The sequence below is a fragment of the Miniopterus schreibersii genome, assembly GCF_964146895.1.
Source record: "Miniopterus schreibersii genome assembly, chromosome: 8".
In the NCBI taxonomy this organism is placed as follows: domain Eukaryota; kingdom Metazoa; phylum Chordata; class Mammalia; order Chiroptera; family Miniopteridae; genus Miniopterus; species Miniopterus schreibersii.
Genome location: NC_138109.1, coordinates 30365329 through 30380304, shown reverse-complemented (window position 1 = coordinate 30380304; position 14976 = coordinate 30365329). Strand labels below are relative to the sequence as shown.

The window sequence follows — 14976 nt, the reverse complement described above, 5'->3', positions numbered from 1 at the left end:
AAGAGCCAGCATATCACCTCTTACCTTTATGGTTTTGGTCTGGAGTCTGAGTCCATTTAAAGTGTTGATGGCTTTCTCTGCATCCTTTGGATCAATATAGTTAACGAATCCATACCCTAAACTCTGTCCTGTGGAAACATTTTTTAAAAAGGAGAGAAAGAGAGAGAAAGAGAGAAAGAGAGAGAGAGAGAGAGGAACTCAATATCTTTATAGAGATAACACTTCCCACTGCAGTGAATCCAAACCCTCCTCTAGTATATGGTTCCTTTTATACCAGGATTCACCCCCAGGTTGAGAAATTCCAAATTCTTTCATGTTTCATTCTGATCAGCTTTTAAGCTCATAGGAGCTGCCCAAATTAGGAAGGGGTAAGTGCCCCTGCACACCCACACCATATACACACAAATGTCCACTTAATGGGAAAGAGGCAGGACAGGGTAGTGGAAGGAAAACAAACGTCATTTGATAGAAGAGAACTGAACTGTAGTCCCGGGGTTTCCCCTATCAGCTGTGTGACTTGGAGACAAGTCATTTCATCTCCTGTGTCCACCCATCTCCTCTCTGGAAATAACAGCACTTGCCACAAACAGGTTTGAGAGAGTTGATGAGATATTGTATTTAAAATGTCTACCAAGAATATTGCCTAGAACATAGTAGCTGCTCTACAAAGATAGCTGTGCTATGCTCAGTCCTGTAAAACTGGGGCAAGCGCTGGATGCAGGAGCTGCGTCTACTGCCTGGGTCACGCCAGCCACACCCACACTCAGAGGAATGCAGCAGGATCTGAGCAGCCGAGACTGGAGACGTTATCGTGAAGGCATGGCCGGAAGTGAAAGCAGTTGCTACAAATCATCATTGCCTCCTTCATCCCCCCAGCCCAACAACAAATAAAAAGGGGTGGGTTCTACTGGAAAGAGCTGGGGAGCTCCTAACTCAAAGGAGGTGTGTGCAAGAGCATTTTTTCAAAGAGGATTTAGCTTCTTTCCATGGAGATGGCATCAACTTGTCTGCAAAGAGAGGTGGCAAGTGACAGGGCTCCCCCCTATGTGAAATAAAAATAATGTGCTTGCGATCGTGCCACTGATTATAAATAGTCCATCAGCTCTGCCATGTGTCATCAGCTAGAAATATCATTAGGAAACTTTACATTTTCTGACATACCCTTTAAGAAACACAGAGCTCAGGGGGGCTGCAAAACCAACTTAAACTTCCCAGGCAATGTTATTGATTTGTGGGCGGCAGCAGAGCCGAGGGGAGGGAAATGACAGGACATCACATGTCAGGGAGGCCTGGTTACATAAAGCTCCCTTTGGAGTACAGGGGCCAGGGCTGGGAGGCAGTACAGCAAGCAGCCTGCCGCGTCCCGGGGACAGGAGCCCATTTCCGCAGCCAGAAAGAATCTTTCCAACAGCTTCTGTTCTGCGGGTAAATGTCTTGTGTTTGTGTTGGTTGTAGGGGGAACCTGGGAAAATAAGTTCGGTTCTGGGTCAGAAAGTGGGTGACGTTGTTTTGTTAACCTCTATAGGGAGGAAACAAAGAGAATCATAAGGAAACTCAAATGCATATTTTTGTCCCCCAAATGAAAAACCCCAAATGACAGTCCTTTCCATTAGGATATTCCTTTGTGTTTTGGAATAACAGAGTTAGAACAGGAAAAGACAGGGCAGGGGCAAACTTTGCCAGATACACCCTTCACCAGCCAGAATCAGTAACAGAAAAGGGGGAGAGAATGCTGAGCACCCTCCAGCCGCTGGGGCCCTTCTCTTCCCATCCACTGTGTCCGTGGGGTGTGTGTGTGTGTGTGTGTGTGTGTGTGTGTCCACAAAGGAGTGAGCATGAGAGAGGTGTGTGTGAATTACAAGACCCTGCCACATGTTCCAAGAACATTTTTGCAAACCAAAAATACAAAAGACACTAATTTCATTGGTTTAAAAATATCATTTATCCTAAATTTGGATCTACCTCAATAAGCCTAACTAAATTTATCTAATTAAATCCATTTTCATCATGCAAATTTATTAGTCCTATTTACTTTGTATATAAAAGAAGCCTTAAAAATGACTGTACTAAAATACTTTTACAATTATTTATTTTAAACAGTCATGCACCAAGTTGGGCTGCTTCAAAGGGCATTATTAAAAGCAATAATCTCAATGATAAACCTTAGATATGAGTTCTAGGAAATGGGTCAGACAGCCAACCTATCCAGCTAAATTTACTTTGTGTAAAACTAAAATGAAAAAATATAGACACTTAACTGCAAACAATGGGCCTAAATCCAAATAGTTCATAATTCATCATAATGATGGAATATATGTGGAGAGATTTATCATGCCTACCAGTGATGGATGTTCCCTGATACACTATCTTTCTTTCTAATTATTCATATATTTACGGAAATCTGAAGTAAAGAGTAGAGTGGCTATGATTTTTATACATTCTACATTGTATCTTTATTTTAGGCCTTTGTTTCAGCAGGAAGGAAAACACTCTCCGGTCCTAGGAAGGTTCTGAAGGTCAAGTGGAGGAAAGGACTTCTGCGTCATGTTTACCCACCTGCCTGCGTCAGTCCCAAAGCCACCACCACCGCAGCACCTGACTGCAACGAGCACAACTGCGTTACTGTTGCCTGCTCTAGCTTTAGAGAGAGGCTGCACTTAATATCCAGAATGAGGGTGCTTTTAGGAAAAGTAATAACCACATGAATATCATTTCAGAAAGGAAAAAAGGACTGGAGATAGTTCTTGATATAAAATAATGAATTGCAAAGTCTAAAACAGAACACTGCATTGAACGAGAGGAGGAGAGGAGTGGGAAGGCGTGCCCGTGAATTGAAAGGTATGAGATAAACTGGCAGCCCAGTGAAACTACCTGCGGTTAACCTAGTTTACAAATAGGTTTCTTCACGTGCCTCTCGCCAGCATAGGAGGAGTCCCGCTAAGTCTAATAAAAGGTACTCTATGGAACTAAACATTTTCTTTAAAACAGTCTATAGAGGATTAAATCCCTAGGTAGAAAATATAAAAACCCAAGGCTCATTTCTTTCAGAAACTGTTTTAGTAGTGGGGAAGAGTAAAATAAGGAGGAATTTTATGTTTTAATTTTGGTGGCCATCTATTGGTGATGGGTTATGGGTTTGCAGTTCTGTATTTAAATGTACACAGAAAAATACACATTCACAAAAAATACCAATACTGTTTCTATGGGGACCAAGAGAGCCATGATGCTGGGAATGCCCAAGGGACCCAGGCAGGAGCCTAGAGCTAAGTGTATGCGTCCCTGTGTCCCACACGCAGGCAAGGCCCTTACCTTATTCTTCCTTTTCCAAATAATGACACTTTTTTCCTTTATTAGCTACAGCGAAATTTCACTATGTAGGTAGGGTGGCAGTATTTTCAGAACAGAAAATTAGAACTTCATTTTTGTTCTCAATTTATGAATTTATTTTGGTAGTAAGTTAAAGAAATAAAAAATTAAATCACTGAAGTTATATTTACTTAATCATCAATAAAGAAAAAATAAATCAATAAAGAACAGATAATATTTTAAACAAAAATAAAATTAAAAAAAAAAAAGAAGAACAGAGAAGACATTATGAAATAAGGACCATCTCCAAAATTTAGAAACTACGGTGAGAACCTGGCTTTTTGATACCCAGGTGATCCACGGTCCTTACATGTGACCAGTCCTTGATAGTCCTGCCCAGCAGGCATGGGGGGGGGGGGTGTCTCCAATGATCACGCCTGGGGAGGGCATGCATTTTTGGCAGTTTGGGAGAGAAACTTAAAATCAGAATGTAGTTTCCAAGGGAAAACTGTCACACATAATGCCTACATTTTAAGGCATTTCAATGGTTTTGTATTAAACAAGCTTTGCTTAAATCTGAACCTGAATATTTCCTTTTTGTAAATCATGCATGCACACACACAAACACACGATTGTCCTCCTCATATAACATGGCAACGTTTCTATCCTGTTATAATAATTTGTGTACCTAACTTCTCCCCTCAGACACCAATCACTTCTCTCCACAAGAACTAGCTTATAAAAGTTTGCATCTTTGAACATAGAGTGCACCTAACAAATATTTGCTAAGTGAAAGTGGATAAACACATTTGTATGAATTCTTCACTTCTGGAAGCATATGACCAGGTGTTTTTATGTTTGGGGAAAGCAGAGGTAGAGGGTAGGTCCCCAGGGAAAGGAGAGAACATGACAATAAGCTGACATCAGGGATGACTGGAAAACAAAACACAAAGAAAAACGTCCTGGGTGGCTTCTCCTGCAGCATTGTTCAGGTGAACAATAAAAACCACCCTGCCCACCTTTCCACAGAGACTCTGGGTTTCCAAAGTGCTTTCCCACCCCTCCTGTCGCATTTGATTCTCACATCAGTCCTGTGGGAGAGATAATCATCATTTTACAGATGTGGAAACTGAAGCTCAGGGAAAAGTGATTTCTCCTACATTGCAGAGCTGGATCTTAGTCCAGATCAGAGGCTGGGAAAAATTTTTATGCACAGGGTGAGATAGTAAATAGTTTAGCATTGGTGGGTCCTCCATTCCCTGTCGTGACAACTCTGCCATTGTAGCAAGAAAGCAGCCACAGACAATATGCAAACAAATGAGTGTGGCTGTTTTCCAATAACACTTTATTTAGAAAAATGGGCAGTGGTTTAATTTGTCTTTTGGGTCACAGTTTGCTGACCCCCGGTCTAGATCTTTTGATTCCAAATCTAGTACCCTTTGCCGTAACCACAGTTACTCCATTTGAACTAAAATGTCACTGACAACTATTCTGAGGCCCTGAAATACCTCTGAGGCTTTTTTGAATCACCTAAGAAAAAGTAGATTATCCTTGGTAATTTGTGTTAAGCATTTTAGATTTGTACTCAAACTCCAAGAAGTGTGGCCATCATAGCTGATGATCACCCCTCATTTTCCCAGTCATTCTGGATGGAAGTGTTTTCCCTTGCCTTTGAGGTCATGGGGTTATGACAACAGGACTCAAAATGTGACATCCTCATGGCTGATGACAGCTGCCTGTCCCCTTGCAGGGCTGGGCGGAAGGAACCTACGCATTTCTGCACTGCTAACCTGCGCGGCTTGCTCTTTCTGTCTTCAAACATCGTCATTCTCCAGAAACCTAAGTTACTTCTCTCATCTGCAGAGCCCCCAGGGCGGGCAGCCAGATGGGTAGCTGCTGTTGATGAAAACTTCTGAGTTGAGTAAGGAATTTTTGTGGATGTTAGAACCCCTAGCTCAGGCAGAAATTCTGTTCTCAAAGCACATGGTAAAATCCCCAGTCACCTCAAGATCACCTGCGTGGAGGTAATCCACATGGCTGGGTCAACCGAAGTCAACTCCACATCCCAGGACTCCCTCCCTGCCAGTCCTGGGGTGGCTTTCCTGGCTGCCAGCTGCCCTGAAATCTACCTGAACTCACCCAAAAGAGGGTCAGAGAGCTCTGCGGCTGTTACTGCATATATCCGTGTGTGTGTGTGTGTGTGTGTGTGTGTGTGTGTGTGTGTGTGTGAAAACCACATTTTCTGTACAACGTTGGTTAAGTCATTTAAGCTTCATCAGCCAGTTCCCTTATCTGAAAAATCAGGGATAATCCCTTATCCTCACAATCAAAGGATCACTGTGAGGATTAACCATATTAGCATGTGGACGAAGAACAGCTACAACTTATTCAGTGCCCACTTTATGCCAGGCACAATGCTAAATGGCCTAGTAAGAGGACCTAATTTAATCCTGTGTGAAACGGGCACACAAGGACCACTGTGCAGATAAAGAAATTGAGGCTAAGAAGTGTTAAATAACCTACCCAAAGTCAACAGGAGATAGGTCAGGGCTAGGATTTGCATGAGCCCAGGTGTGTGTCACTTCCCAGCTCGTGCCTTCTTTCTGTGGGGCCTGGCCTCTGAAAGGCATAGCAGTGTCTGGTATCAGGTAAGAACCTGTGCTGGGGTCTCTTCCCCTTTTTCACACTAATATGGTGCTTTGAGATTCTGGAGCATCCATGGGTCTGCCCCATCCCATCCTACTTCTGTGAGAGTTTACATGTGTTCAGCCGTCTGAGTCTTGGCTTTTCTCCTACAAACTCAGTGTTTGTAAAGCCAACTAGTGAGAGGATTGATTTTCTTTTAGTAGTTCACACAGCTCTTGTTTCAAGTCTTACTACTCTACGTATGGTCCTATACCAGCATCACTGGCATCACCTGGGGACTTGTAAGAACTGCAGCTTCAGCCTATTGCTGGGTGACCTCAGCAAAGTTAAATTTACCTCCCTGAACCTACATGTGTTCCCCACAGTCACAGGGAAGGGAAGTGCTGATGGGAAAGCTCTCGGAATTTCTTAATATTTGCTATTTTTTTCATCCCCAAATTTTGGATTCCTACTTTGCCCCTTTCTGTTGCAGTAATCTCATCTATAAAATGGGCTTAATATTACTTTTATTTTCATGGAGTTATCAGAAGGATTAAAAGTGATAATGTATGTAAAGTGCCTGGCATATAACAGATGCTCTATAGATGGTTCCTTTTCTTCCTTCTCCCGGCCTCTTCCACTATGCCTAGGCGGATGCTGCCCCTCAGGGAGGCCCAACCTCCCGGAAGGTAAAGAATGTTCCTGATGCTTTTCTTTCACATTGGAGCACATAATGCAATAGGCACACAAACTCTACATATAACTGGCACCTACGACATGCTAGAAACCATGAGTGGGCCCCAGAATGATCAAGGGGACTTATTACGTAGACAGGAAAGACAAATAGAAGAAATAATTATAGTTCAGCAAAAATAATAAATATACCAGAGGTTTTTCTTTTAAAGCTATATATAGGAACAGAGAGGAGGTGGAGACTAATTTTAACTGAAGAGAATAGGGAAGGCTTCCTGGAGGTGGGGGCATTTGAGTAGGGCTTTGAAGAGCGAATAGAATTTTGATAGTGTTCTCTTATCGGGGGATGGGATTCCAACCTGAGGGCTGGATTCAAGCGCTATATTAATTTATCCCACAGACTTTTACTGAGCATTTATTATGTGCCAGGCATAGTTCCATTCACTGGAACTATTTTGTAGCAGAGAACAAAAAAATTCTTGTTTTTTGCCATCAGATCTGGGGTGAGCAGGTAGGACAGGAAACATATAAATAAAATGTTTGTCAGATGATAGTGAGTTCTAGGGGAAAATAAAGCAGAGAAAAGGGAAAGGCAGTGTGGAGGATGGGGTTGCAATTTTTTAATACAGTATTCAGGTAAGGTCTCACTACAAAGGTGACATGAGAGCAGAGACCAAGGGAAAGGAGGTAGCCAGTCCCCACATCTGAGGGAAGGGCATTCCAGGCAGAGGGAATCTCATGTGCAAAGGCCCTGAGGCAGGAGCAATGGCACAAGTAAATGTGAGGGTGAGTTACCATTGCGCTTGTCAAATGACAGAAAAGAGGGAGTGGGTACTCTGGTTTCTTCAAGCTGATTCTACAGTGCTGCTGAGTAAGACGTGTGAAAATCACACTAGTCCCCTCCCCTCGGCCTTATAGATCAGGTGAACACTCTCACTGACACACCTTTTCAAAATGATTTCTTAATGTATCTCTGTTCCCTACTAGATAGGGGGCAACTGGAGGCCAAAATGATATTTTATTCATCTCCGTACTCCCAAGACCTACCAAAGTGTCCATGACAGTTTTGGGGCATCCAGTAAATGTCTGTTGTTTGAATGAATGAATATTATCTATTTATATGCATATTTACATCCTCTTAGTCACCCTCAATTCCCCATATACCAAACCGAAAGGAACCAGGAAGAGTGGCAAAATCTTTTTTTTTTTTTTTAATATATCTTTATTGATTTCGGAGAGTGAGAGAGAGAGAGATAGAAACATCAATGATGAGAGAGTCATTGATCAGCTGCCTCCTGCACACCCCCAACTGGGGATCAAACCCGCAACCCGGGCATGTGCCCTGACCAGGAATCGAACCCCGATGGCCTGGATACTAGGTCGATGCTCAAGTGCTGAGCCACACCTGGCCAGGTGGCAAAATCTTTTACCAGGGTATCACCTGTGTCTAGATGCTGGTAAGAGGTATGCAACCAGATTCCATGAGACACATCTAAAGTACTTGTGGACTTTAGTGTGAAGGAGAGAAGACTCTAGAGGTGCTCAAGATCCCTTCCAATATTTGAAAGGCTGTCATGGAACGGCAGGGGTAGATTTACTCTGTGGGGCCCCCAGGGAGAAAGCGAGAATCAGGCAATAGAAGAGGGAGTAGATTTTTGCTTTGATAAAAGGAAGAACTTTTTAATAATGATTTTATAAGGGTATGGGCTGCTTTGTGAGGTGGTGAGGGCCCCATGACTACAACTATGGCAAAAGTGAAGCCAGACCTACATTTTATCAGGAGTTGCTACAGCAGTTAGCAAGATGGATCCATAAGATCCCTTCTAATGCTAAGATTCAAAGGTTCTAAATTATATTTATTTTAGACTCATGCTCACAACCAGTTTCAGTTTATTCAGATTTCTAATTGAGAAAATAAAAATAATGGAGAATATTTATTAAGTACCTACCATGGTCCAAGCAGTTTACATACATCATTATTTAGATCTTTACAACCCCTGAAGCAGCCATTTCTATTCCTGTTTTACAGAAGGGGAAACTGAGGCCCAGAAAGGAGAAGTAACTAATCCAAGGTTATTTGGCGAGAGAATAATAGGAGGCCCAAAGCCCTGCCTTCCTACGACAGCCTTCCAGCTCTGCCCTGGCTTTCTGAAGATGAGCTCATCTGTGTGCTAAACTCCTGCCCTGACACAGCACAATGGGCCTGAGACTTTGAGAGAGGCTGGGTTTCCTAGTACTATCCCCACATTCTCATTCTTTCCATTTAATTCCAATATATACCCCAAAGTATCCCATTCCCATCTTCCCACTTGGTGTGTCTGTCAGACTGGATCTGGTACATCACAGAATGACAGTCTTGGAAAGGACTTAAGTATCAATCATCTGCAAGTCTCTTTTCCCACAAATTTGGAAATTGAGGACCAAGGAGGAAGCAAAGAGTTTACGGTCTAGCAGGAAAGTGGGACCTATGAATCAACAGTGATAGTCTTAGAGTATGGTTAAGTGCCACGACAGTGAGAAAGAGGGTTTCTGGAGGATATACCTGAGCTGAGGCTAATTTGAAAAGATCGGTAGGAGACAGCAGGCAAAAGACAGAGAAGAGCACTCCAGGTGGAGGGGGCGGCATGAGCATCTATGCCTTCAGGAAAATGGACTGCCGCTGTTTACAGCCATCACCTCCAGGGGGCCGAGGGTTGTTGACATCAACCTGGACTGTCCACGCAGTATCTAAGCGGAATCTGTGCTCAGATGCATAGATGAGATCTCCCCACACCTCTGGCAGAGACTCAGGAGTCATTTAGACATCTGAAATTTCGAGTGTGTCTGCTCTCTGCCAACAACAAACACTATTTAAAAAGACAGGATCCGGCCTTCCTTATTCTGAATTCCCAAAGTATTTAAAATTACAATGAGCCAGTATGTGGTTATTTCCAGAGGCTACATCCTGACTTCCTAAGTAGATGTAATTTCCTAGAGGTTGAGGACTCATCATGTGGCATCAAGATGACAACAAGCAAAGCACTTGGCCCACAGTGGGCAGTCAGTATAAGCTCACTGAACTACATGTGTTTCTCAATGGACCCTAAGTTCTTTAGGGCAGGGACAGGGGTCATATTAATCTTGGTATGACAAAGGTCTGGCACATAGTAGGCTTTCAATAAATTTATGTTGAGCGGATGAATTCAATAATCAAATAAACAGTATCAAAAATAGTTATAATTTTTTTAGTGCTTAATGTGTGCCAGTCACTGTACCGTGGGTGCTTTACTCCCCCAGCCCCCAGCGCCACTGAGGCATAACTGACAAATAAGATTGCAAGGTATTTAAAGTATACATCACGATGACCTGATATACATACACAGTGTGAAAGGATTCCTCTCATCTAGTTAATTAGTACATATTCATCTCTTTGTTCTTTTTTGGTTATACCCGAGTGCTTTATTTCTGTCATCTCATCTACTCCCTAAAACAATCCTACAGGTAAGCATTATCACTGCCATTTACAATCAAGGAGACCTGTGTCCAGAGGTCTCAGATCCCAAGACCATCTAACTTCAAAGCCCATACAGGCTTTGATAGTGTTTTCCGACTTCAGAGAAGATACCAACCAGACTGTTCAAGCGGACATGAAACAATGCCTCTGTTCCTAGGGTGAGGCACGTGGAAATTCACAAAGTGTGCACAGTGGCTTCAGCAGTCCCCAGAGCAGGAAGGACCAGCTACAAAGCTACACTATTTCATAAAGAAAACCAACCAACCAATTCTCAAAGGAGTTCTTGTAATTTTTTTTTAACTTCTTTTGGTTTGTCCTATAAAATAAGTTGCTACAAATGACAGTTCTTATACATTTCAATAACAAACCTCAGTAAGTGAAAAAACAGAACTAATCTGAACCCTATTTTTCTTGTCCTTTCAAGAAAGAAAGGTGATTCATAAGATAAAAAGTAAGTATCAAGTATTGCTTAAAAAGAACCTGAAAGGAAAAGATATTCTAGGTAATGTACTGGGGACAACAGAAGCCTCCTGACAACTATCTCACCTTCAGCATTTATCACACAAAGAAATATTCAGACGGATGACCCTGGGGCAATGAAAGATTCCTAATAGAAACAACATGGAATTAAATTATGTTCAGAATATTTTACTGATAGGAAAGAATAGTCACACATTTAAAAATAGTTTGGACAAGGGTTGAAACAAAAAGGGGATATCTGGCAAACTCCCAGCTAGCCAGAGGAATGGACCGGAACTCTCAATTCTTGGTTGGCTTACTCTCACATGAAACAAAGGGCTGGATGTCAAGTAGCCAAGACTTTCCACCCAGGATGGATGTGAACTGACAGGCGATTCCAGAAATGCAGCTGATGTTAGATGAGGGTGTAGCAACAAAGGAAGAAGAAGTACAAAAAGTTATCAGGTTAATGCCAATTACATACGACTGTCTGTGGGTGAAAGGAACTGTTTAATTTAGGCACTACTAGGACAGTGGCTTCCAAATCTTCCACCGGACATTGTTCTTATGAAGGGTACGTGGGGCCATCTGATATCATGCTGGGATTTCGGTTACATGAGATCAGTGATGTGAGCGAGCTTGGCACAAGGTAGCTAGCTACTTCACAAATATTAACTGAATATAAATCTGTTAAAACTGCCTTTATTCGAAGTAAAAGGAAATTCATGGCTCTCGATGAGGGAGGTAAAGTAAATAACTTGTCTGTGCACAGATAAGTCAGGATGTCAAACCTGAGCTGGAGAGGGACTTGAAAATCTCCATCAGTGTGTCATTTCTGAACAAAGGGTTTGGGGCTCTCGGCCTTGGACTTACCGCTAATAGCTGTGTGACGCGAGGAGATGAATACCCCTGTGCCTGTCGCCAAGAGGTTCATTGATAGGTAACCACCAGATGTGAGGCTCACATCCATGGTCTGACAGCTCAGTTCAGATCCAACAAATGTGTAAGAAGACAGAAATTCCCCAGATCCAGGAAAAGGGAGTGAAACAAGAAACAAAAGTATGTCTTCCCTTTTCATCTCCATTCAGCTTGCAGGTAAGAAATAAGACAAAATATAGAAAAAAAAACTCCAAGCACCAAAGAACTCATGCAGAAATGAGTGTGGAGTAGAAACTGAGGAGGGAAGCCAGTTTTTGTTGTTTTTTTTTAGTTTTTTTTTTAAGCTAAGGGCTTCTCTGGGAATGGCTCCAGCAAGCGTGACCAGCCTCACTACAGAGTCAAGTACCTGGGGAGGTGACAGTGAAGGAGTGCCCGGGAATGCGTGTGAGAACCACAAAATGTAAAAACCTATTGGCTCAGCTCTTTTGGGCAACGGACAATGAAATGTCACCCTGATGATCAGGAAACCAAATGGACCCATAATTTAAATCATGTCCAGGACATGCTCAGCACTCCATAATTTTCAACAAAAATGCCTAGCATGTGACAGGGCTGTGCTGCTGGCAGAGAGGGGGACCCACATGGCACCCTTTCTGTTCCTCTTGAGAGTCAGTAAGACTTTCTAAGGCCTCTACTTGCCCACCCACGTGCAGAAGAGGAACCCCACGTCCTGTCCTTAACAAAAGAGGTGAGGTCATCAGGTAGGAACTGTCCCAAACTGCCTCCTCTTCTTTCCACACACTTACCCCTAATGCAGCTACACTCTTTCCTCCTGGTTTAGAATGGGTAGTCCACAAAACGCTGAAGAAAAAACATGCTTCCTTGGGTACTGAATGCTACGTATTCTACCACCCCTTTTAAGATTTGTAATGCACAGTAACATAGACTTAGAGAGGTAGTGAAAAAAGAAACCCCTTATTAAGTTGGTTCACTTCAGTCTCCCAAACTCATTTGGTCACAGAATCTCTTTTAAAAAATATATTACCTATTACACATCTTTGGGAAAGACTTTTAGATAGGATTCCCAAATGAACACTACTGTTTGACACAGGACTGGATACTGTCTCAAGATTAATTATCCTAAGGTGGGGGGGGGGTCTGGGCCCCAACTCTGAGCTACTGTTTCTGAGATATCAGAGGGGCCGGCAGAAAACAAGGAGAACAAACCAGAGACCTTCTAAGGTCTCTTTTCACTGTGATACTCCATGATTCTATTTCTCAGAAGATGTCACATAGGCTTGCTTCTGGGATAATGTAGTCACAGGACAGATATACAGTGGGGAGGTGTCAGACATCTGAGAACAAATTTTCATGTCAGTATAAGTTGTACAAGTTTGGTTCTAGCTCATTTGTGTCAGTAATTAGCCTGCAGTGAGCTCAAGGAGTTTCACTAGAAGAATCAAACACCCAAGGAAAAAAACAAAACAAAACTGTAGGTGGCTGTATGGACACCCAAGCAAGAGCACATGCATATAGATGCACACATACAGCACACGCATGCACGTTAGCTATAGTTAACTAACTAGGCATATGACAATGGGAGGCAGTATAGTGTTTCAGACTAAAATAGAGGCTTTGGAGTCAAACAAACAAGGATTCAACTTTCCTCTGCCACTTGGAAGCTGTTTGACCTTGGACAAGTTACTTAATCTTTCTGAGCCTGTTTCCTCACCTGTAAAATAAGGCTAATAATAACTCACAGAACTTCTGTAAGAATTATATTACTATATATAATTCTATATATATGTTCTGAGTGTTTTAAATATATTGGTGCTAACAATAATCCTGTCAATATCCCTATTTTACAAATGAGAAAACTGAGACACAGAGAGGGTAAAAAATTGCCTGTTACCCAGCCAACAGGTGGTGAAGCCGGGATGCAAACGCAGACAGCCCAGCTCCTCATCACCAGGCTGCTCTGCCTACCACAGCCCTGGATATAGTAGGCCCCTGATATTCCCCGGGACGGCGCAGGCACGCAGACAAATACGCAAACACCCTACACCTCCTCTTCCTCTCTGGCTTTTAAAATGTGCTGTTTTTATCATTAGTTTGTTACATGATGCAGTTCAAGTAGACAGTGTGCAGACACCAGCTTCCCAAACACAAGGATCCTATGTGGCTGCTCAACCTTGAGAAATGTAGTTCATTCTGAACGATGACTCACAGCCGCTATTTTCACAAACAGCCTGCTAATTAAACTTTCTTATGAACCCTGCTAACGAATTTTTCCAATGCATGGAGGAAAAATCATTCATTATAGACCGGAATCCAAAATCTAATATTAAGGGCACAAGTAGGATCTGTGGCATTATAATTTGATCAGCTTGAGCATTAATAACAGTTAGACACTGATGTCGGAGAGAGTTAATCAGCTTTTGTTGAGATGCAGAGAGATAACTGAACACAACATCTGGAAGGCAGACTAGAAAGCAAAGCTAGCTTATTACGGGGGGTAGGGTGGGGGAGGGATGGTATTTGCTTTCCCCTCCTAAATCCCCTGCTTATAATGTCCTATCTGCTGGGTGACCATTGTAATAGCCTGAATTGCTATAGCACTTAGCAACTTACCAACACATTAGCAGCTCATCTGATGTCACAACACACAGTAAGGTGGAAAGAGCCTGTGTTATTATCCCTGTTTCATGCACAACAATCTGAGGCACAGAATTGTTGGGTCCACTTAAAGTCCCACAGTTACGGCCAGAATGAGAAATTGGTGGATCCTTACATTTTATCATGTGGGCACTCCTCAAAGTGGCCTGATTTTAAAAACAATCTCAGAAATCATCCTGACATTTTCAAATATTGAACCAAAGGCTTTCATTTACAACCTTCCAGAACCACTAAAACTGCTGATCATTATCACTGTGCTATTTTGGAGGCTTACTGGAATGCATCCTACACAGCCACACTCACGACGCAGGATGAAACAGCAGGAATGCGGGGGACCCTCTAGGGACGTCTCTTGTCCCAACTGGCAGCAGCATGTGGTCAGAGAGACACGGGTACACAGACAACTTGGCCACTTGCCAGCTGTGTGAGCTCGAGGGAGATCACTTTAAACTCCAGGAGCCTCGGTTTCCTTATCTGAAGAATGGGCCATATTACCTCTTGGGGTTGTGGTCAGGATTAAATGAGATACAAACAAATGGCATCTCGCAGTGCTTACTAGATGTGAGGTCCCACTCCACTGCCCTGCTCTCTATGCTGTCTCCCACCTCCTTCTCGGAATCACATAACCGAGGGCTGAACCAGGAACAGACACTCCCTCTCCTTCCCTTCTTTATCCATTTGTTGGCCCAGAGGCAGGACCCTTGATGGGAAGGGGGAAGGAGTTATGAGACACTTACAGGTTGCTTTAGTTTACAGATGCCTTCACACGTGCCACCTGGTTTGAATTTACAAGTACCATCCAAAGAAGGTAGGGTACGGATTTATCTTCTTACTCCATATTGAGA

The 14976-nt window shown here is 42.8% G+C and overlaps 1 protein-coding gene across 6 annotated transcripts in view; it reads right to left on the bottom strand.

The window, feature by feature from the left end:
- Window positions 1-14976, bottom strand: part of ELAVL4 (ELAV like RNA binding protein 4) — a gene marked incomplete at its 5' end in the record, with an annotated part of 129074 nt that overhangs the window by 22597 nt on the left and 91501 nt on the right. For all 6 annotated transcript variants that reach the window (XM_081144295.1, XM_081144293.1, XM_081144297.1 and 3 more), the window contains one exon: window positions 25-128. In XM_081144295.1, the coding sequence (XP_081000421.1) occupies window positions 25-128 (104 nt within the window). The remainder of the gene's footprint in view (window positions 1-24; window positions 129-14976) is intronic.